The 22,521-nt window shown below is 41.4% G+C and overlaps 1 protein-coding gene across 2 annotated transcripts in view; it reads left to right on the forward strand.

The window, feature by feature from the left end:
* Window positions 1-3,595: 3,595 nt before the first annotated feature.
* The window catches only part of GOLIM4 (golgi integral membrane protein 4), a 34,856-nt gene continuing 15,930 nt past the window's right edge, over window positions 3,596-22,521 (forward strand). For both annotated transcript variants that reach the window (XM_050902883.1, XM_050902884.1), the window contains exons 1-4: window positions 3,596-4,297; window positions 20,064-20,138; window positions 21,335-21,384; window positions 22,127-22,180. In XM_050902883.1, coding sequence (XP_050758840.1) covers window positions 4,111-4,297; window positions 20,064-20,138; window positions 21,335-21,384; window positions 22,127-22,180 — 366 coding nt within the window. In that variant the 5' untranslated portion in view covers window positions 3,596-4,110. The remainder of the gene's footprint in view (window positions 4,298-20,063; window positions 20,139-21,334; window positions 21,385-22,126; window positions 22,181-22,521) is intronic.

Raw genomic sequence — 22,521 nt, forward strand, 5'->3', positions numbered from 1 at the left:
AAAGCTCTGTTAACTTGGAGTGTCCAGTTTGGGATACCTTATGTTTGATTTTTTTTTCAGAATATTAAGTAGCATAGCACTTTTTATATTAAAACACAGCCCTCCTTGTCCTCACCTCAAATTAGGACATCAGCAAACAGAGTTCAACTGATTACTTAAGCTGGACACTCAGACACAGGCAACTGACAGGTCGGCTAGAAAAAGCCTGACTTCCCCTAATGTCACAAACTATGACATCAGGCAAGGATAAATTCAATTTTCCCAGGAGCATTCACCTCTTCAAGTCCAACCTTTTTATTCCTTCAGTTCCTGACCACTAATAAATGACACTGAGTGTTAAAACAATCTTTGTACGCATTAGTAAGCTTCAGTCACTGGACAAAAATGTCATTCTTGCCTAAACATCTGCAGTTGGAATGTACTTTGTAGCTGGAGAGGTAATAACATATGCCTTGCCAGTACATTCCTTAACTTCTGGCAACCAAATGAATGGGCTGTGACTTGTATGGGACAACTTTCACTGTACATTTCCATCACTTTGGATCCCTGATCCATTGATTGGTAGGATTTTAAAAAAAAAAAAAATAAAAGACCTGCTGCCTGATCTATTTAACTGCTGTGTTTATTGGATCATTCTGGAAAAACTCAAAGCTGTTCAATGATCATTTTTATTAGAAACTGGTATCCCTAGCTACAAAATAATCATGGAATCAAGCTTAGTAAAACTGACAGTGAAAAAAATGAAAGAAAACACAAGAGAATTACATCAAGAGGAGGAAAACAAACAAAGGAAACAAAAAAACCATGTAGTTCGGTCATGTCCAAACTTACTGAGGACTGGCTTCCCATATCTTGTGGTTGATGGTGGGAACCCATGTCCTAAAGAAATGGGATATTTCTAACATCTCTCCCCTGAACAGGTTCTCTGTTATCCCATTGAGTCTGAGCACATTTAGCCTTTCCTTCTATTAGGGAACTTACGGGGTTATACTTTATATATTGCTCCTTTAATTTCTCAAAACTTATAGGAACTTCATTTTGCTCAACATTTCTACGACCTGGTTAAATTTGTCTGAAACTGCCCAATGTGTTGGCTAACTGCTTGTACTTACAAGGCACAAACTGACAGACGGTTTGATTGCACAAGCCTCATTTGCTTAGGAAATTAAGCTAAAGATGATAAATAGGTGTGTATTAATGCCTGGCCATGAATTCCCTGTTGCAGCCTCCAAGCAAGTTTCCCATGGTAGAACACGGCTCAGAAAGCATTTATCCCTCATCTTTTCTGATTATATCAGTAACTTATTCAGTGATGAGTCAAAGTAACATTCCTCTCCTAGCAACTAATTTAATGCTTTTTAATATATTACAGTCTCTTTTAGGTCCAAACCTTTCTATTTTGGGACTTCCAATTCAAATTTGCTGAATAGCTTCACATAATAGTCCCTTGCTCCCAATAAATTCCTCATTTTATCTCTAATTGGTTTGCTCATGAAGAATCACAATTTACATGAGCTGAAGAGATCTGTCACTAGCTATTACTGAATAAAAGTAATATTTGATCAAGCAAACGGAGATACTAATTTGCTTTTTTCTCAGCATTTGTTAATGATATTGCCAATTTCTACAAGCAGATAAAAGTATATTTACAACACAATCAATTAAATGTATTTGGAATAGGTATTAAATAATTATGTCAGTTCAGTGTCCTCTTAAATTTATGATGTCTATTCATCATAATGACAACCCAAAGTGACTACCATATTCAGATGAAGTTGCTGGTTAGCCAATTGTTCTCCAGTGCAAAGTGATCAAAACTAAAGGCGTAGACTGGTTTTATGAAAGGTAATGTAAGCAACAAGTGGAAACACAAGAAATGAAATAATTTGAATAGCTGCAATAATGAAGTGTAAATCATCTTCACTGATTTCAAAGTCTCAGTCTAGAAATAAAGAATTGTCTCATTCTACTTAACCGAGCTCAGCCTGAGGAGCTTGGTAATGCAAAAAGGCACAGGACATCTCCGAAGGAGTCTGGGAGAGGAAGGGAAGCTGGAGTTTGGGTGATACTAAGAAACCTACTGGGACTACTTTGTGAAAGAAATGGATACTATAAACCTACGTGAAGATAAGTCAATTTGAAACACTCAGTTTTTGAACAAAAGTTTTTAAATGTAACTTCAAGAACTTCAGGAAGCTTCTTAAAGGCAAGGGAAGAGAATACGATTTTTTTTGAAGTATCACTATTTCAAAGCAATTACAATTTCTTCCTGAGTGTCTAACTCGTAATTTGGAACACTTTGGTCTTCAAACGGAGAGCGAGGCATTCCGTTAAATTAAAAGACAACAAATATAAATTTGAGATACGTTTAGATAGAAGTCATACCATCTTGTGGTACTGACTGCTGTTAATTACTGGTATATGTAGAATATTTGAATAACAAATTTTTAAGCCTCTTTGATGTAGTTTTTCTTTTAAGGCCAGAATAATGCCTCTGAAAAACACAGATCAACGAGCTAGATATATTTAGAAAAAATAACTTTGGAGTACGTCTTTGATTTTTTTGCTTATTATTACTTTTAGTTTAGCTTGAGTCTTGGTGGTTTTTTTTTTCCCCCCCTGTAATACACCAGTAGAGAGAACTCTAGTTACGCTAATTCTGAAATCGTGCTGATTAAGGATAAATGCCGTTAAGACCCGTCTCACCTTTTTACGCACGACAGTGGCATTTGGGAGCACTGCATTACCACAGACACACTCTGCGCCTGAACTAAGATTCACCAGCGGCCTGAGCTCAGCTCTTCGAGAAGGAAGAGGGAAAGAGCAGCGCAGTACCTCTCGGGTGCGGCCAGCACCCCGAAACAAAGTACGGCCAACAACCTATGAAGAAAATAGATTAAACTGATGACGAGTGTAAATAAATGAGGCACTTGGTTATAAAATAACCAATAGATGAGGTGCTTGGTTTAAAAAAAAAGCCTAAAAACAGGCTCTTTGGGACTTTGCCTTCTCAGTACGAGACCCCTCACACCCCCGGGCGTCCCGCAGGCCCTGGTGTGGCTGCGGGGCCCGGGTACCCTCCGACCGCCACAGGCCTCATCACCCCCTGCCCCCGCGGCCGTCCCAGGCGGTGCCACGCCCGCCACACCGGCTGCCACACCCGCCGCGCGCCTTGTCCCACACGGTGTCACCCACCCCCGCTCAGGCTCCCCCAGCCCCCGTGTGAGGGGACCGGGCGGGCACACAGGCCCCGGCCCCTGCGGGAGGCCGCCCCGCCACCCCGGCCCCGAGGCGCCCCCGCCACCCCCCGCACCGGGTCGGGCCGGTCTGGGCCGGGCGTGAGGAGAGGGGCGGGCGGAGGGAAGCGAAGCGCCCGGCGGGCCGGACGGACGCGGCGGGCACCCAATGCGCTCAGGCGCTGCCGCCCCGAAGGGAGGGGAGAGACCGGCGGTTGGGCCCAATGAGGCCGCGCCCGGGAGCGGGACTTCCTTCGGGGATCCCGCGGCGGGGAGCCGCGGCGGAGCGGAGGTGACACGTAAGTGCGGGGCCGGGGAAGTTGCCTTTGTTCCGCTCAGGTGGCGGCGGAGCCGGCGGCCGGGCGGGTCCCCGCGGCGGGGCCGGGCTGAAGGCGCCGCGCTGAGGAGAGCAGGGAGCCGCCCCCGCCCCGCAGCTCCTCTCCCGCAGGCCGCGGTCGCCAGCGCCGCTGCCCGCCCCTGCCGCCGGGACCCGGGGGCCGGGACAGTCAGCCGGGGGCCGCCCCCTCCCGCCGCCGGAGGGCCGGGCAGCACCGGGCAGCCTCGCGGCCGCAGCATGCGGCTGGGGCGCCCGCCCCGCGCCGCGCAGAGTCCCGCCGGCTCCGCTCCGACGCGCAGGGCCCGCACGCAGGGGGAAGCCGCCCGGGGCGTCGCGGCCGCGGCGGTGCCCAGGGGCTGAGGCGCTCGGCCGGCCCCTCCGTCCCTCCCTCCGTCTCTCCCTCCTCCTCCTCCTCCTCCTCCTGCTCCTCCCGGCGCGGGCCCGGGGCCTCCGATGTCGCCGCCTCGTCGTCCGCCGCCTCCAGCTGCCCGCTGCTAAGCCGCGAGGGGCGGGGGCCCTCGGGACCCCGCCGGGGACATGGGCAACGGGATGTGCTCCCGAAAACAGAAGCGGATTTTCCAGACTCTCCTGCTCTTGACTGTGGTGTTCGGCTTCCTCTACGGGGCGATGCTCTACTACGAGCTGCAGGGCCAGCTGAGGAAGGCTGAGGCCACGGCGCTCAAGTACCAGCAGCATCAGGAGTCCCTCTCGGCTCAGTTACAAGGTACTTACCTCGGCAGGAGCCTCTGCCGCCCTTTCCTAAGGCTTGCCGAATACCCTCCTCCTCCCGCTCTGGGGAAGTCTGGGCTCCAGCTGTCCAACCTCTCACCAAGTTTTGCTCCTTATGCGCTTCTAACCCTTCTCTCCCTCCAGCCTGTGGGGTTTTGATATCTAACCGTGGGTAGGATCCTAGCCCCGCTGAAGTCAGCGTGAGTTTTTGTCATGGACTGCTAGAGAGCTCTCATTCCCCCTCGCTCCCACACATTTTGTAGAGTGACTCTTATTCCCAAAGGACCGCACATCACTTTGCAATTCCTGTTATAAATGCAAAAGGCAGACATACTGCCTGCTGCTCATCTAACAGTACAGAACACGTCCAGTTCTGGGACCTTTGCGTGCTTCTGTGTTGTCTTAGCAATATTAATTTTATGCTGCTGAGAAAACATTCAGCCGCAAAAATGCGAGGCTGCAGTTCCTGGGCAGCATAAACCTTAAATTGGTCCAGGAGGGAGGAGAGGAGTATTCTAATAAAGCATTTTTTTTAAAGGGTAATTTGAAAGTAAAGTTCAAATAAGTTATTTGGATAAGGTTATTCTGTTACTTCTGGAATACCTTTGAATATCTTGGCTTAAAGCTGCCACATAAGTACAGATCCTTGTGTATTTTGGTTTAAGGATGCACCAAATGTGGGCGTCCTGTACTTGAAGATGAAAAGATGCTGATGTCTGACATCTGCGTGTCCAGAAATCAGGTGCAAAGCAGCAGATATATACATGAAGCATCACTGCTCTAGGAAGTGCAAGACCTCAGTGGCTCTCTAACTGTCAAGTGCAAGGTTATCAGGTTGGCATATACAAAGTCCAGAGCCAACTTTCAAAACTCTTTAGAGTTTTATTTCTCAAAACTGTATAAAACAAGAATAAGAGTGGTCTACTGTAGCAGCTGTAATGGTACTGAAGTTCAGGGTGATCTTCAGCCATACTTTTCACTGTGGAAGCATACATAAAAGCATGCCTAGAAGCATACAGTTTTTATGCAGAGAGCGCAGAATTGGGCTTATGCTGTTAGATTCTTATAGTGATTTGTTACTTGAATATGTTTAGCCACTCTGAGACCATCATTACTTAGTATTTCAATTTCAGGCCATTTCCAGGTAATGCCATGGAAAAATTTGACAGAAACCTTCATTTTAGTCACGAAAAAGGTGTAAATGTTTGGCTGGGAGATGGGTACGTGGCAGATGGCTAAAGGGCTACTTCTGCTAGTCTGTATATTTGCCAACAGTATTTGAAGAGGACACAGGAACATCTTGTTCTCAAGCTAAAATTCAACAAGTTAGCTTTTTCTGTTGCTCTGGCTATACCAAAGAGGAGCATGCAACAAACTTTATCCTAACACAGAGGAGAGATTCTCTTGATCAGATATATTGGGTCTGGACTGTTAGTTTAAACTTTCCATGTCTGAAACATTATTTTGAGTAGTCATCATCTATCCAAGCAAGTTCATGGAAGCAGCAGGCAACTAGTAGTTGATAAATGCAGTGACGATGCTGCATTTTATATAAGTATTCTCTTGCTTGTTTCTGTGTATCAATGAGAAATGTAAAATATGGACCGGAATCTGAAAACGTTAATACATTTGATTATCAATGCAATAAATTCACATGGTTCTGGGACCCATGCCAATGTATCAAGCCTATTAAGGTGGAGATCTTATCTATGCCTAGTATGGTAGCAGTAAACCCTGTTTAAAAAAAAGAATTACTAGCAATTAAGTCACAGAATACAAGGAAAAATATAATGTAACAATAAAATTGGTTCTTTAACTTTTCCTGTATTATAGCAATAACTAATATACCTAAAATAGGATGAGGCTGAGAGCCCAGAGACATACGAAATGCAGCAGCAAGTGTGAGATGCCTAATCTCCCACTAAAGTAAATGGAAGCTATATGCCTAAAGACTTCAGAGGATTTGGGCCTAGTGAGCTAGAAATAAACTTTTCTTCCCTGTCTTTCCGTGTACGTTTAATGGCTCTTTCTGGGATGGCCTGCCCTGTATAATCACGTGGATTTTTGCAGCAGGAGTTTATTAGTGAGGAGAACATAGAGAATTCAGAACCTGTGCCTATGCCCAACTCACTCGGAGATACACAAGCACCATGCTAACTGGTGATGTACAACACCAAAACCATTTCTGAACCTTTCCTATTTAACTCTTTGATGTGGAACAACAGGAAAGAATTGTCTTTAAACAGAAACTTTGAAACAACATAAAATGTTGACAGAAAATCCTGTGTTTGCAGGTGCAGTATCTGACTGCACTTTGAACTTTTGATTTTAAATGGCCTGGATCTTAAATCAACAACATTGCTGTTGCCACACAAAAAAAACCTCCGAGCATATCTAGGCTACATCTCGTTGTTGTCCTTAACAACACGAGAGATTATTCTTTGAGTTTATTCTTTTATGAGAACAATAAAATGTATCACTACTAAAGCAGTGCAACTTACCTTTTCCATGCAGCGTAATCAGTTTCTCTGCAGATACTGGTCTAGAGATTTTTGGGGCTGAAGACTTTGGGGCCTGAAGTATGGCGGGAGTACTCCAAAATCTTTTAAACAGGAACCAGTGAAAGGGCAAGATCACTGACATAGCATTGCCAGGAGGAAAAGAGGGTGCTGTATCAACAGTGATTGATTTCTTAGTGTTTACAGCGCTCTTCTAGGTGATTAAATAAGACTTTAAAGCTCATTACAAGCTGAGGAGAGAACTGAACCTTGGACTTCTATTTCCTGAACAACCATTTCATCAGTAGGCTTTTATTGTTTTAAATTTAAAAAAAAAAAAAAAAAAAGGCAACTTCTTAAAGTTGTCCTTTTGAGGATCCTGAAGCTGTATTGTGCCGGGCTGGCTGTGCTCCGGGAAGGCCAACTGGATTGAAACGCTTGGATGATGGCGAAATATCGCCTGTTTTCTGAATTTTGGTTGGGTTTTTTCATGGCTGCTGTTGCCTATAAAGACTGTTGCTTTCCTGATTGTACACAGAGGAACAGTGTTAGGGCTTCTGGGTGAAACTCGAATTAGTTTGTGAAACGCTTAAGGATCATAGGCAACTCCTAAGTTTATGTATAAGGTCACAGTTTTGGACCTGAATGCCTTTGGTCTGCCCAAAATCTTAAGAAGGATCCTCAGATGTAGCTCGGAGTGCAGCCTCCCTTCACTTCCTACTGTCCCCTCTACTATTTTTCTGTTTCTGCACAGTTTTTTAGGTTTTTCATCTATGTAGGTAATAAGAACCTTCTTTTTGGTACTTGCCAGTTCTTCATGTCTGAATGAGCAGTGCTTTCTGTTTTTGCTTGAAAAGCCAGTTGTCTTAGATTTTTATCTTTTTCATTGCCTTGTTTTGCTCAAATGCAGCACATGAAGCAGGCTAAATTTTCTGTATGCATGGGAAAATAGCACTCTCATCTACCAAGGCAGAATGTACAGATCTCTGAAAAATAGTGCAGGAAGAGGTCTCAAGATCGTTGAACCCATGCACCTGATCTGAAGAGGTCTGCACATGACTGTTGTTGTAGGGAGTTCTGCTTTTTCTGGTGTTCGCAGCTTCAGCTACTTAGCTGAGAAGTATTTATGCCTCTTGAAATAAGACCAGGGTGCGATTGAAAGGATGGTGGACTTGGGGAACACGATAGGAATAACTGGTTTGAAAAGGCTGGGATCTTAAGCTCACCCCCTTTAGACAGCTCGCATTGTAGAAGATTTTGTATTTGAAAGCTAAACTTCTCACAAAAAAGAATGTCAAACTTTGGCATTTTTATCTCTTTAACAAAGTTCTGATGGGCGTGGAGAAAGTAGGGCTGCTTTTGTAACCCACAAAGGGAATACCAGAGGCAAAATTTAGAGATGACACAAACTTTCTTGGCTGCTAAGAAAACCTAAAGTCATTGTTATCTATAAGGTCTTTCATAGAGAAGCTGATCTTCCCAGTAAGCTGATTATTTTTAAATTAAATCTCATTCTCTGAGCATTGCATGTTCGAAACATGAAGATAGTCTTATTTAGTATTTCTTAAAATGATAAAAACAAAACTTGACACTCTTTGCCTCCTACAAAGATGTGTCAAACTAAATCATAAACTCTTGGCCATATAGGAACAGACTTCAGTTGCTAGAACAGAAACGCATTGACAGCTGTAGATGAACCTGATCGTATCTTTGACTGCTTCAAGACTGAATGTATCTACAAATGTCTTTTTAGCCCTTACAGCTTCTGTCTTCTCATTCTCTGGGTATTAAGTAACCCCTTGTGTACTATCTGTTTAATCTGTTTTAATCTCTAATCCTAATAGCAGCCTACATTTAGTGTCTTTTACTACCTTAATTTTCCTGCTCTTAAGAGTCTTAACGTATCTGATGGCTTCAGGCAATCTCTGCAGTCTGAGACCATACTGTAATCTTGGGAGCCAGCCCAGCAGGGACTCTGAATTTGAGAGTTCAGAGTTTGTCCTACTGCAGACAAGGTGTGGATTTCCTCAAAGCTATCTGATCCAGCACCAGAAAGCACCAGCTGAAAAGCAAATGTAGAATTCCTCTGTGCCTCTTGTCCTAGACCAAGGCCCCTCCTTGGAGGGGACCTGCTGGAAGTTGATCAGATCTATATCAGCATTATGTATAGAGCCTTGCATGATGCATCACGATACTAGATCATAGTTCCGTGTAACTTTAGTGGTTAATATTTATTATGTCTGTCTGCATGCTAACTAGGTAGATGCCAAAGCTGTTCTTAATGAAGTACATACAGATGTGGATGTACTTCACTGTCTCAGCCCTCTTTTATAGTACTCCATTTAACCTTGCTGGCAGAGCTAGGAAGAACTAACAGTACTTTTGATGGCTTATTTTTCACATGCATCATACAAATAGAGCTACATCTACGCAGCTCCTATATGGTTTGGTTGTTCTCCATAACAACAGCAGTCTGAATTCCTGTCATTCCATTTAGTTTCAGATTGCACATAACACTACAGCGCTTATTTTGATTGTGTTTTGTTGCTATCTGAGATCTGAAAGATCTGTGGTAGCACTGTAATAGTAGAGGTTAGTTCTCTCTGTACTATTGGCACGTAGGTGTACTTCAACACCAAGTACAGTACTGCAGGAAATGGCAAATACAGCATCCCTAATTCTGCCACCTGGCTTCCTGAAATGGTATGCTTTGGTTTGTAACCTCATCTAAGAATCTGTCTTTTGTACTTCCATTCACATTTTCCACTGGGTATTTAATGTTCTAAATACTTAAAACACATTAAACGTTTGAAATCACTTATGCAAAATTTTAGTATGGAAGATCTATATGCTGTAAATGTATATTCATATATGCATTTGTATGTACATATATGTATGTATAAAATGTATATTTAGATAGATATATGTCTGTTTTGCAGCTCAACCTGAAGATTTCGGGTTATCTGGAATTATCAAGATTTCTTCATAATCCGAGTACAGAAAAGGTGCTAGAGCTTTGTTCGGTTCAGTTAACTCAGGGAGCTGGTTTGTTGCTTCTAGGTCCATAGTGAGCGAGAGTCCCAGCAGCTGAATTCTATGACTGGAAAGATAAATTGAGGAAATGCCTGTATTTATGTTTTGGTTTTTTTTTTTTTCCATTCCTGTAATCCATGCCCAAATGCCCTTAAATCATTTTCCTTGTGGACACAATACTTCCAGGATAAATTTCTGCCAGTGCTGCAATGTTACATCTGCACCCAAGTTGGAATCTGGGCTGAAGATCGCAGAGCATGTAGTCTGAAGGAATATTAAGCAGCATGAGGTAATAGGGTGGTTTTGTTCCCTGGGTTTTATTGTTCCCCCTCCCCAGTTTAATATTGGGCCTGGTAGCTAACAGGCTGATGCAAGATAGAGCCAATATCCTGAAACTATTTGTTACTGATGATGATTTAAGCCTTTTAAAGCTTGTGATTGAGTGATCTGTCTGGTTTTATGAACGCTTCAGAGCCGAGAGAGGAGGAGGAGGGAGGCCAGATGGGTGGATGCTTTGGTGAGTTTGCATTCTGGCTTCTTTGACAGTCATCTTCTGTCACATATTCCTAGCAGGCAAAGGTTTGACAGAAGCTTCTGCATCACCGAAAACATCATCAGCTTTGTTGGAGGGAGACCAGTAGAGCAGCAGAGGATGAAACAGCCACAGTCATGATCTGACAATTGTAGCTGCAAACTGAGCCAGAAATCCCGTAGTCAACAGCGTAGTTTTAGCAATGTCTGGCTGTGCTAAGCACACAATGTGGGAAGAGTCTTAGGGTGGTTGTGACTTTGCAATTGTACTGACAAAACTTATAAAACAGTTAATATCTGGGAGTTAGGCGCTCCTGGAGTGGTTCAGTTAAGATTGTTGCTTTACTGTTAAAACGAAAGCCTAAACAACAGAGTGGAATTACTTCCTTACTTCCTACATGAGCAAAACTGATTGAATTCTTAGGTCTTAAATATGATGTTCCAAACACATTGTCTCATTGGGCCGGTTGTTTTGCTGGGCAGGATACAGGCATGTCAGCCTGTGTATCTGGGTGGGGCAACCTTATGAGTAAGGTTTCCACCCGCTCTTGAGATTTATGTACGTGTTATAGCATCTCTTATATAGTGGTGAGGATATTGCCAGCAATTTGTGGCTAATACAGCTCACTTCGCTCATTTTGGAATAGGATCCTTGCATAGAAAAAGTAATTAAATCAGTCCTGCTGAAAGTCAGGTGCTGTTTTGAGGTTTAATGGTAATGAAAGCTAAATAATTCAGATTACTGAAAAAATGAACTATACAGAACAACTAATTAAGGCAGAATCTTTTGTTGGGTGATTTTTCTTGGGATTTTTAGGATTCAGGTGCATGAATTTCTAGTCATGTTGGAGCCTGAGGTAAGCACTTAAGGAATTCAGCCTGTTTGGATGCTGTTCCTTGTTTAAAGAAGGGTCTTCTGAGCTGGATGCAATTCTGATCTTTTTCTGGTGATCTAGCATAAACCAAACTTCCCAAGATTTTCTATTATGTATCATTTAATTAAGAAATAAAAGAAACTGCAATTACTCCACCTCTTCCTCTACATTTTTCCCCCCCCCTAAGGTATCTGAAATTAGCCTAGTATCTTATTTTCCTGAGGTGACTCAGATCCCTGAGTTTGGCAGTCATTTCAGGGCTTAATTACAGAGATGTTGAGAGAAGTATGGCCTGCTTGTGCTCCTGGAGGGCATAGTAAGCAGTCTATTCCTATCCATGCCACCACGCTGAACAATGCCATTTTCAGTGTTTCAGTTAATCTGTCATACTCGGATGCGTATTTTGAGGTTTGACGGTGATCTTCTGTTACCAAAAAAAAAAAAAAAAAATTATGAACCACTAACTCAAACTATTGATTTCTGTATGCAGTTTTTCAAAACATACAACTGGAGCTGACTCTAAGTCCCCCATGTTAGAGCTCTCGAGAACTAATTTAAGGAAGCGGTTTAGCAGTTTTGTAAGGTGATAACCATAGCTATTACATCAGGTTTTGCCATATTCCATTATGATAAAAATGCAAATGTATGTTTCAGTTAGGAGAGACTGTTAAAACAACGTGTGTGTGTATATATAGATTACGTCGTTTTTCTTCAATGTCGATTTTGCACTAATTTCTGAATATATATTTTTTTATATAGATCCTAACACCATGTAGATAGAATCACTAGACTTCTGCATAAAATTGAAAAAAAAAAAAGTCCGAAACAATTTTTGAGAGAAAGAACAGGCCCTTGTTTCCTGGAGCTGAGAGTTGAGCAGACCCAGACATTCAGAGATGATGTGAGAAGGAAACTGTTGTCTCTGCAGCTATTCTGAATGTTTGTGTGTTTTCTTCAAAATGATCTGGTGTGTCATGACAAAAATGGCAGAATAATGGAGAGAAGAAAATCATAAAAAGAAAAGGGAATGGAATTTTTTTAGAAGTAAATCTGCTAACCTTCAGAATTTAAGTCTAAAATCACTACACAGGTTTTGTTTGAACTATTTGCATTTATCATCACTTCAAAAAAAAAAAAAAAGTTTAGCATAGATAGGCGTATAGAAAACAGCATATGCAAGGTGAGATGCTAATCTGACCCAGCATGTTATAACCATGGGTGGCACCAAAGATTGGAAGGAATCTTTTGTGGAGTGTGCAGGTGTTGTGGCTTAACCCCAGTTGGCAACTAAGCCCCCCACAGTCACTCGCTCGCTCCCCCCCACGTCGGGATGGGGGAGAGAATCGGAAGAGTAAAAGTGAGAAAACTCGTGGGCTGAGATAAAGACAGTTTAATAGGGAAAGCAAAAGCCGCGCACGCAAGCAAAGCAAAACAAGGAATTCATTCAGCACTTCCCATGGGCAGGCAGGTGTTCAGCCATCTCCAGGGAGCAGGGCTCCATCATGCGTAACTGTTACTTGGGAAGACCAACGCCATCACTCTGAACATCCCCCCCTTCCTTCTTCTTCCCCCAGCTTTACATGCTGAGCATGATGTCCTATGGTCTGGAATGTCCCTTTGGGCAGCTGGGGTCAGCTGTCCCGGCTGTGTCCCCTCCCAGCTCCTTGTGCACCCCCAGCCTCCTCACTGGTGGGGTGGGGTGAGGAGCAGAAAAGGCCCTGACTCTGTGCAAGCACTGCTCAGCAATAACGAAAACATCCCTGTATTGTCAACACTGTTTCCAGCACAAATCCAAAACACAGCCCCATACTAGCTACTGTGAAGAAAATTAACTCTATCCCAGCCAAAACCAGCACAGCAGGAAATCTTTTCTGGGATGGAAAATGTGATCTCTTTCCTAATAAAAGTCATGTCTGACGCCTAACTGTTAGGGATTAAATATTTAATTGCATTTAATACCCCTTCTCAAACTTTTATTTTTTAGCAGCAGCTATTACAGTTTACTGCTGCAACATGATAAATACCTCCCTATATCCCAACATATCTTGCAATTTTTTTTAAAATTTGTTGTTCCCTAGAGGTGTTATTGAGTTCTGAGAAAGGGAGTACATGAGGCAGGGTGGAGTAAAAGGATTCTATTAAATGTAGATGTTTAACTCCAGTTTAGAAATTAATTTTCATGTCAACCTTATAATTGAATAGAGGCCATAACTATTTCTTAGAAATATAAGCATGTGTTTCTGGGGCAAACTGCATTAGTGTGCCAAATTGTCCAGCATTCCCCCATTTCCTGAACTGCAGTCAAAGCAAAACTTTTAAGATCTGCAACACTTCTCCACATTGTGCTTCAGATTTCCTCTTTTCTTTTTGAGGATGCAAAGCTGAAGGTTTGATAAGCATGTGAATTTTCTTATATGCTTATCTGAACTCTCCACACATTCCAGAGCTTTTTGAAGTTCTCTCATGATTAGTTCTGATACCTTGTCTAATCTGTTACCAAGCTCTGCAATGTCAGTGTGGGGAAAAAACCCTTGATAGAAGGCAAGTTTCATAGTGAGCATCAGTGATAATGGTTATCCTGGGCAAGACACCAGGGACTGAGCTGGAGTTTGTAGAGCCAAAAGTAGGAATCGCACAGCTTTAGTTAAGGAGTCAGCTGTGAGCTTTAATGGATTCCCAGCACTCAGTGTCACGTCAACTACGAGGATACAGGTAATTCCCAAACTATTCTTTGGTTTTTCAGATATATTCCAACTTACCCAGAAAAAATTCCAGTGTTCCAAGATTGAAAATGTTATACAAAAATGCACATAGTCAGTTCTCTGTTATCTTTGGGTAGATCTTATCTGGTTTACAGCTAAACTTTGACTTAAGTGCAGGCACTTGATCAGGCTCCATCTACAGCTCTGTGTGGAGCTGTTTTAGTAGTCGTGGTGCATCTGGTTCGTGTAGAACCACTCTGCATTGGGAGCACGGTGCGGTGGGACGTCGCTCTGGTGTACAGCTAGCTGCCTGCACTCAAGCTAGTCAGACCCAGATCTCCGTAATTTGCTCAAGTCTCATTCTCCAGTTCCAGTACTGACTAAGTTAGAGGGACAGGTTTAATTGATAGGTTATTTTTGGTGCAGGATCTTTGAAAGCAGTAGATGTTACGCTTTCTCCTCGTGCAATTAAAATCAGTGGTACGTCTATGACAGGCGCTACAAAACCCCTGAATATGAAGATCCAGATTTCAAATACAAACTTCTCTGTTAAAATTATTAATACTCTGAGCAACATAAATGACTAGAGAATTAAGTCAAAGCAGTGGTTATTTTTAAGCACAACTGCTGATGCATGGTTTAGTTTGCTAGGAGGAATTCTGCTCTTTTGCAGTGACTGGCTGTAATTTGACAAAGCTATTACTTGATCGTTCTTCACATGACTAAATTGAAAAGTGTAGGACTTTGTTTTAAAGTAAATGTAATTGTCATACTGCATGCAGTGCTAGTTGTGGTTTTCAGTGAGCAAAACGAGAGCAGTCCATCCTTGCCTGTATGCAAAATTGTCCCATAATTAAGCCAGAAAAATGCTTCTTTTTCACACACAATCAGTTTCACATTATCTTGGCTTCTATTTCTGTCCTTTTTGTGTAAATTCAAAACAGAAAACTTCAAGAGCATAAAATATGAAATAGCTTCAATATTTTGTTCAATATATTGTAAATACATGGTTTCTGTAATATTGTTTTCTTGCGCTATACTTAAAACACAGTTCTCCTAGTCTTTATTGTGGGAATAGTTCCATTGTTTCTTAGATGTTTGCAATGTCACTGGAATATATGTTTATTGCTAAACTCTCAACTGAGGGTCTTTGAAATAGATGGAGTGTATACTGTGACCAGTATGTGGTAGAGAATCCTGATACTTGTCCAGGAGCTACCCACAGTTTGATAATCTGTTTTGAATAAGATTATCAGTAGTGAAATAGTGGATATCCTTGTTTGAAGCCAGATTCACTGACTTAATCAAATACAGAGCTGGAAGCTTGGGGAGCAGGTCTTGCTGTATTAATAACGTGTTCTCCCAGCATGAAACGTTAGCATCAGATGAGTCAAGAAATATCTTCTGAGATCAAAATTTTAATTACTGTCATTGGACTAGAAAATCTATCCTACATCCCATATTGAAGGGATTCTTCGTTGGCTCATGGAAATACTTTACTCTCAGCAGAAAAGCTATTTGCATGGGTTCACATTTTAAATGGTTCTATTTGCAGTGACAAGAATTGGAAATTAACTGTATTTTTATAACAAGTCTTATGTTCTACAGACCTTCATAGTGTTACTAGAAAAGTGCCAGTGTGGCTTACCACACGCTGCTGGTTCAGTTCAGCTCTGCCACAGTCTGAGAGAAAATAATATTGAATGTTGCCAAGACTACTGAAATCTGCTGGTTTTAAATGAAAGGTATTACTGTAAGCTCAGAGAAAGATTGCAGAATTTCATAAGAAACAATAACATTGAAATTAATAAAATTTCTTGCATCATGTATATTTAAATCCCAATGTAATCTTAATTTTCCAGTATGTAAGCTAGTAGGAGCTGGGGTATTTTAGACTCTGGAATCATGCTTCTGACAGACCAAAATACCAAAGTAACACAGTTGCAAAATTGCTGATAATGTAAAATAGGAAATACTTCCTTTTAAATATACAATAATGGCTTATTTTGCTTAATAATAGTTTTACTGCTTAGAGGTGCAAAGCAAAGATAAGAGAAATAACCGTAACTGTTAAAAAAGCTTGCTTTCATCACATTGCTTGACTCCTGTGTTGCAATTAACGTTCAGCAATGGTCAAAGTGGTGTAATTGTCTGAGAACCTACAGAGCATCGCATCCCCCGCCCCCCTTCTCCTCCACTTTCTTTTCTGTATGAGAAAAATCTTAAATCAAGGACTTGATTTAATTGGGATCAATTCAAGAACTGTTAAATATTTCCTTGTTGAAGATGAAAGGTGTTTTAACTAGCTGTGATGTTACCGGTTCTGTTTCTGGGCTCTGCTCTTTGAGGCTGGAACACTTCTCTGTGAGTTTATGTTGTTCTTTGTTCGTTCACGTAGGTTTCATTATATAGGTAACTTAATTAAACTGATACCTGCAGTTATTCCAGCTTTGGAACAGTGCAAATTAGCCATTAGATGACAATGTTTTTCCCCTTTTTTGTACCATTCTATTGAATATAACATAGAAACAAAGTTCAATTATTTGTGCAAAGATGAGTACAAAATTAAGAACTTACCCTAAGTTCTAAGTGCCCTGTTGGTGCATCACACCAGTAGGAATTTGTCAGATTCCTTATATAGATTCCACCCCCTAGCTGGGAAACCTGTAATAGAAAACACGTTTTTCAATGTATTTATTTCTTTGAGATTCTTGCTCAGACATCTTATATCCAGGCTGGTAGTGAAGCAGGAGAAATCCCCTGCTGTAGTAACAAGAGCCTTGTAGTTTGGACTCTTCTTGCCTAGGAAGTTCCTGACTTGTGGGAATAATTTACATTTATGGGAGATAAACTCCTATATGTACTTAGAAAATCTGACCTGCAACCTGCTCCCCAAAAGAGCGAGTAAGAAAATATGGAAGCTCTGCTTTCTTAATAATTATTCTTCATCAAAATCTTCATTACATTGCACATCATGGACTTTTATCAGAGAAAAACATTGCTGAACCAATAAGTAAATGAACTAGAAGGGGAGAGGTGTAGGAGGAAGTTTTTCTCGGCTCTTTTTGGCTATCTGAAGGGCTATTTTAAGACATTACCAGCTTTGTTCCAGTATTTCCAAGGTTAGCACACAGAAGGTAGCAGTGAGGATGCACTACCTGGGAGGGATGCAGAGACATTGCTTGAAAGTGCAGGGTCAAGACAGGAAAGCCAAAGCTCAGCAGAGATGCAATTAGCTGCGAAAGGCACAGAGCACCGCGGTCCCTAAAACCCAAACTATTGCATTCTCTTTCTCCTTTCTTCCTGCCCTTATTATGGGTCTGTTGTGCGGGGTTTCCCCCCCACACTTGTTAAAACACTGGGAGGAAGGTACACTTGCAGACAAAGAAGTGAAATGGAAAATGTTACTTCTGAATCTGTTTGTGGTTTAGTCTGTTTGCCAAAAAGCCTATTTCCACCCCTGATTGCATGGGAGGGGAAACCCATTATGGATTTTCATTTCTCTCCTGAGTTGCTATGCTACAACCACTGTTCCTTTTGCAATGTAATTCAGCATTCACAATCTTCGGTGCCTAGATAAAACCCATTACTGTAGTGCTGCCATTTTTTTTTCCTTCTCTGAAAGCTTACTTGCTGGTGACTTTGTGAATATTCATTACATGCTTGTTTTGTTGCAGAGGATGTTGATACATTAGTTCATCTTGACTGATGCCCTTGACTTTAGAAGATAAATAGCAAAGTAGAGATAGAGATAGGTGACAAGGATTGATTAGCAATCCAGCTTCTAAGCCAAAACGTAAACATTTGTAGATAAGCCAGTAGCTAAAGAGCCTGCAGAATGCACCTTGGTGGAATTAAGAACATGTTTTAAGGTGCAACTGGAGTTTTCTGTGGCTGCCAAGATACAAATCTTTATTTGATGCTTCCTGTTGAAGGCTTATGTTCACCAACGGTTTACTTCTCGGAAAATGAGTTTCCTAGTTTTGAAGGAAAAATCACACATTCCATTAATACAAATTAATAACTCTTTAAAAGAGTGCAAATTATAATTTGGTCAGTGAAAGGTACTTGTGTTAAACTGAGCTTGAACAAATATAATCGGACATTTGCAGGAGTTTTAATTAATATCTTTCCTTTGCTGCAAACTTGGTAGGCTATTTCAGATAATGATCCTTCAGTCTAGTGAGTGGTGAGGAAAGGGTAAACTGCGACTGCTGTGCCACATCGCTTGTGAGAGACATCCGAAACTAGGTGTACAAGCTGAATGAAATGCTGCTTTTCTGGCAGCTAAATGGTGGGACTTTCTGCCAGAGGATATTGGATGTCCTAAATACACATGGATACAACAAACAATTAGACAAATTCCTAAATGTAAAATCCATTTTGGAATGGTGTACGCAAAGGACCTGCCGGCGCCTCGGACAGTCTTTGGGAGCCATAAATTGCTGGGAGACAGTGCCAAAGAAATACTGTAAACGCATTGTGTGTATTCTGTAGTAGGCATCTTCCCTTGTCAGGTCTTGAGAGATGGCATGCTTGGTCTGTTGGACCATTGATATGACGAAGAGTGGTTGTCATACCATAAAAATCTAGAAATAAGGTTATCTCTGCTTTCCGTGATCAAACCTGGAGCAGTCTGTCCCATGCCGTGCCATCCAGCATTGCAGGTCACTGCCAGCCGTCACTGCTGCTCTCTTAAAAACTGTACAAGCCGGCACTGCCACCAGAAGAAATTGCTACGCACCCTGTCCCCAGCTGCTAGGGCCTGCTGTCCCATCACCTGTAGCAGTGAGAGCGACGGGAAGGACAGTAGGACAACAAGCAGCGGAACCACCTCTTCTGGTAGCAGTGCCAGCTCAAAGGGCTTGTAGAGTTTGGCAAAGATGTCAGAGCATCTTTCCAAAAAAACACATGCATTTTTTTGTAGTCAGTGACCCCGCTGGAGGGGACAGCGACACACCGCATGACACACTGCATGGCTGCCGTTACCTGGTCTGCTGAGGATGTTGCGGGTTGTACTACGAGTGGTGCCCCTAAAACTTCAGCTTGTTGCTCTTTGGCCGAAGCGCTGTACGCAGACCACTTCTTCATTCATCTCTAGACTATCGTGTGGGTATTTTGACTCAATTAAAGAAAATGCATAAAGGGATTTAAAAATCAGTGAAGATTCAATTTGACTCTCAAACTGAAATGGTTTCCTGACGAGCAGTCTCTGATGGCCTAGCCTTACAGAGGAGCATCCGGTTTAGCTTTATACTTTAGCTATCCTAGCCCTGCAGATGATTTCTTTTGTTCTTCCTGCCTTATCTCCTTAACTGAGGCGTGAAAAAAACCCTCAAAACCCTCCAGATCCTCCTCAGATTATATGGATATTGCGAGTACAGGGTGCTTTAGTGTATGTATACTTGCTGTCAGCACATGCTTACTAAGAAATGCAGGACATTATACCTAAGCATTTCATTGTACAGTCTGTCGGTCTTCAACAGCGCTGTGGTGTAAAAGGATACCGTTATCCAGGCTTTACAAAAAAGAAAGTCGCAGAAAACTGAGTTGTCCAAGTTTTTGGAAGCATTTAGGAATGGATCTCGGGTTCTCCATGTCTTAGCCTAAGCGGCCTGTCTAGTGTACTACTGCACCTTTCTAAGCCATCCTGCTCTTGTGCATCTCTCTTCCCTCCTTGTGACAATTTGTTTGCTGCAGGGATTTACTCTGGCAGTACGGTTGTCCTGTCTTATTTCCTTGTCTCTTTACAAACAAGGCAGGAGAGAATGAAAGCATGGGAAAATGTGTACCTGCATACCTAAGAAGGAAAGAGGATTTGGTAGCTTTCATGTAGGTCCACTATAGCTGGCTGTCTCCATACACAAATCAGTTACACGGTTGTCACATTCTATGTTTATGCAATGGAAATACACCCAGAATTCAGGATCAATAAAGCGTGCAAAAAAGAAAAAAAGTTACTGTCCCAAACGATACAAACAGTCCTTTATCCTATGACCTCATTCCACTTGTATTTTCCTGGTACGTTCTGTGCCAATGCTCTCCGGGTGTGCTGGGGGTGGGTGGTGGTTTTTGTATATATTACTTTTAAAATGAATTGTGTACAAAATTTCTCTTTTCAGTTGTATATGAGCACAGGTCAAGATTAGAAAAGTCATTACAAAAGGAAAGGCTTGAACATAAGAAAGCAAAAGAAGGTAAAAATGTGCTTTTCACTTTGACATTTAAGATAACCTGATTATTTTAGAAAGTAACTTCAGATGTATTGTGTTCAATTTTAAACGAGTTACCAATGTATAACACATTAGCAAGACCACCTTGGCAGATCTGTGGTGGTCTTTTTAGTACAACTTTTTAATTTATTTTTAATTTTTTTTTTAAATCTAATCTTTTTAAAAAGTAATCATCTTTTTAGTACTGTTTACAGATCATTGCAACATGGCATAGTATACGCAGAGAATATATGTATATTGATGTGCATAAACCTAACATGTATGTGGAGTATGGGCATGTGTAAATCCTGTTCCGGCATGCTGAAAATTTAAAACTTGTGCCAAAAACATGGGATCTTTTCCTGCATTCCATCAATGTGAAATTAGACTTTGAATCAGTATTTTTACACATGCTTAAGGGTAAACACATGCTTACATACCTTTTTCTGATTAAAACTAAGTTCTAGGTGTGTGTGAGGGGAAAATGTTGGCACACATTGCATTTCTTACACATCTGCCCTCCTTCAAACTTCAGCAGAATGCAATCTTCTGAGTTTTCTCCGAGTCTTTTGTTTTGTCTTTAACTGAGGACTCAGCCACTGAATTGAAACAACTACTTTAGCAAAGATTACGAACGTGTACGAAATTATTCTTACCGTGCAGTTCTCGATAGCTTTCTGGTGCCATCTAGTGTAGAGCTGTCCCATTGCTATGCAAAGGTGAGTCGGCATTTTCAAATCCTGAAAAGAGAATCAAGGAACAAAAGGGGGCATTTTTGTTTTATTTAAACTTAGTCTAGACTTTCACGCTTCTTAAAGGACATATTTTTTTTTATCCCAATACAAGAATACGTGATTTAGAAATGTGCTTTTCCTTTTGAATGATGCTACTGGGCCTCTACTGAGAGAGTTCATCTAACAGATTTAATTACCCATCGCAGTCTTGCGCCTGTACCCCCTGTATCTCACACGAAGATATGAAACTTTTTAATGAAAATATTTTGTCAAAATTTGAGCATTTTGTTAAATTTTCCATAGGTTTTTTTAAGATATTTTGGAAAATTGTAACTGCATAAGTATTCAGCTCTTAAGAGAATTTATGTATGCAACAGTTATGTTATTTAAGTACAGATTCTAATCTTCCTGGGTTTTTTCGTCAGTATTTTCCCTTTTATGTTGTAGATTTTCTTGTTTATAAACTAGAAGCACAGGAAACGCTAAATAAAGGAAGGGTAAGTCATCATTCCTAGTACAAGTTTTTAATAGTTGATGCTATTTGAGTTGCAAGAAAAAGGAAATGCTTTGCAATTATAACTGTTCAAAGAAAGAAGCCTTACAAAATACTAATTGAAAGAGCTCTCACTTATCCCATTTCTATTCTGCATGCGTAAGTGCTCTGCAATTCCTAATTATTTGAGCTGTAGTAGGAGATACTAATATCTTTGCAGAAAATTAATTTAGAAAATATCCTCCTGTTTTTATTATGGTAGTTCAAACATAATGTTACTATTTTTAAGGGGAAGGGGGAGTAAGAAGGCATTAGAAATCTTTTTGTAGCTTAGTCCACAGGGAAAAGGACAGTGACAATTTTCTAACACATGGTCTTCGAACCGGAAAGTATAAAAACATCAAGAAACTTTGTTTTATATACCAAGTGCCAGAAGGAAAGCCGTATCTGGCAAAGGACCCAGAGACCTGTAGAGAACTCTTTATAAAGCAAGTAAATTAGGATTTTATGGCTACTTCGTGTTGAAACTGGGGAGCAGTCTGTGAGCTGAGTAACCTAAGTTAAAATACATTGTTGCTGCAGTTAAGTGCAAAGTATATATGCTTGCTATGTTCCAAAGCAAGTGGAGAGATTAATTTGTTGCCTGGGGAGTTACCCCTGGCTTGTGACTCCTAAATAACTGCATGTACAGAGGTTAGAGGAATGACAGCCTTGTTCTGTTTAACACTAGTGTTTTCGTTTTACAGCAAGACTCAAATAGCCGATACAGTGCACTGAGTGTACAACACCAGATGTTGAAGGTAGGTAACTGAGATACCCAGTTTCACAGGAGACTGGTATTCTGCTATGTCAGGGAGATAAGGCCTCACTGGCTTCTGGTAATTCACTCCAGAATGTCAGTACATTGATGGTGCCTTCCTCTTACAACAGTACCGTTAAAAGATGATTTACTGCAGTTTTCCCTAGTCAGGCTTTCCAGTGGGTAATTTAATCTTATCAAATGCAATTACTTGTATGGAACACTGACTTATCAGACTTTGCATAGTTTGGCATGTAAGGAATTTCTGAGACACATTCAGCAGCTCCCAATGGGACAGTGCAACTGCAGGGTGAGGCGACGTAGCCCTAGAACAGGAGACTA

The sequence above is a fragment of the Gymnogyps californianus genome, chromosome 10 (genome assembly GCF_018139145.2).
Source record: "Gymnogyps californianus isolate 813 chromosome 10, ASM1813914v2, whole genome shotgun sequence".
Lineage (NCBI taxonomy): Eukaryota > Metazoa > Chordata > Aves > Accipitriformes > Cathartidae > Gymnogyps > Gymnogyps californianus.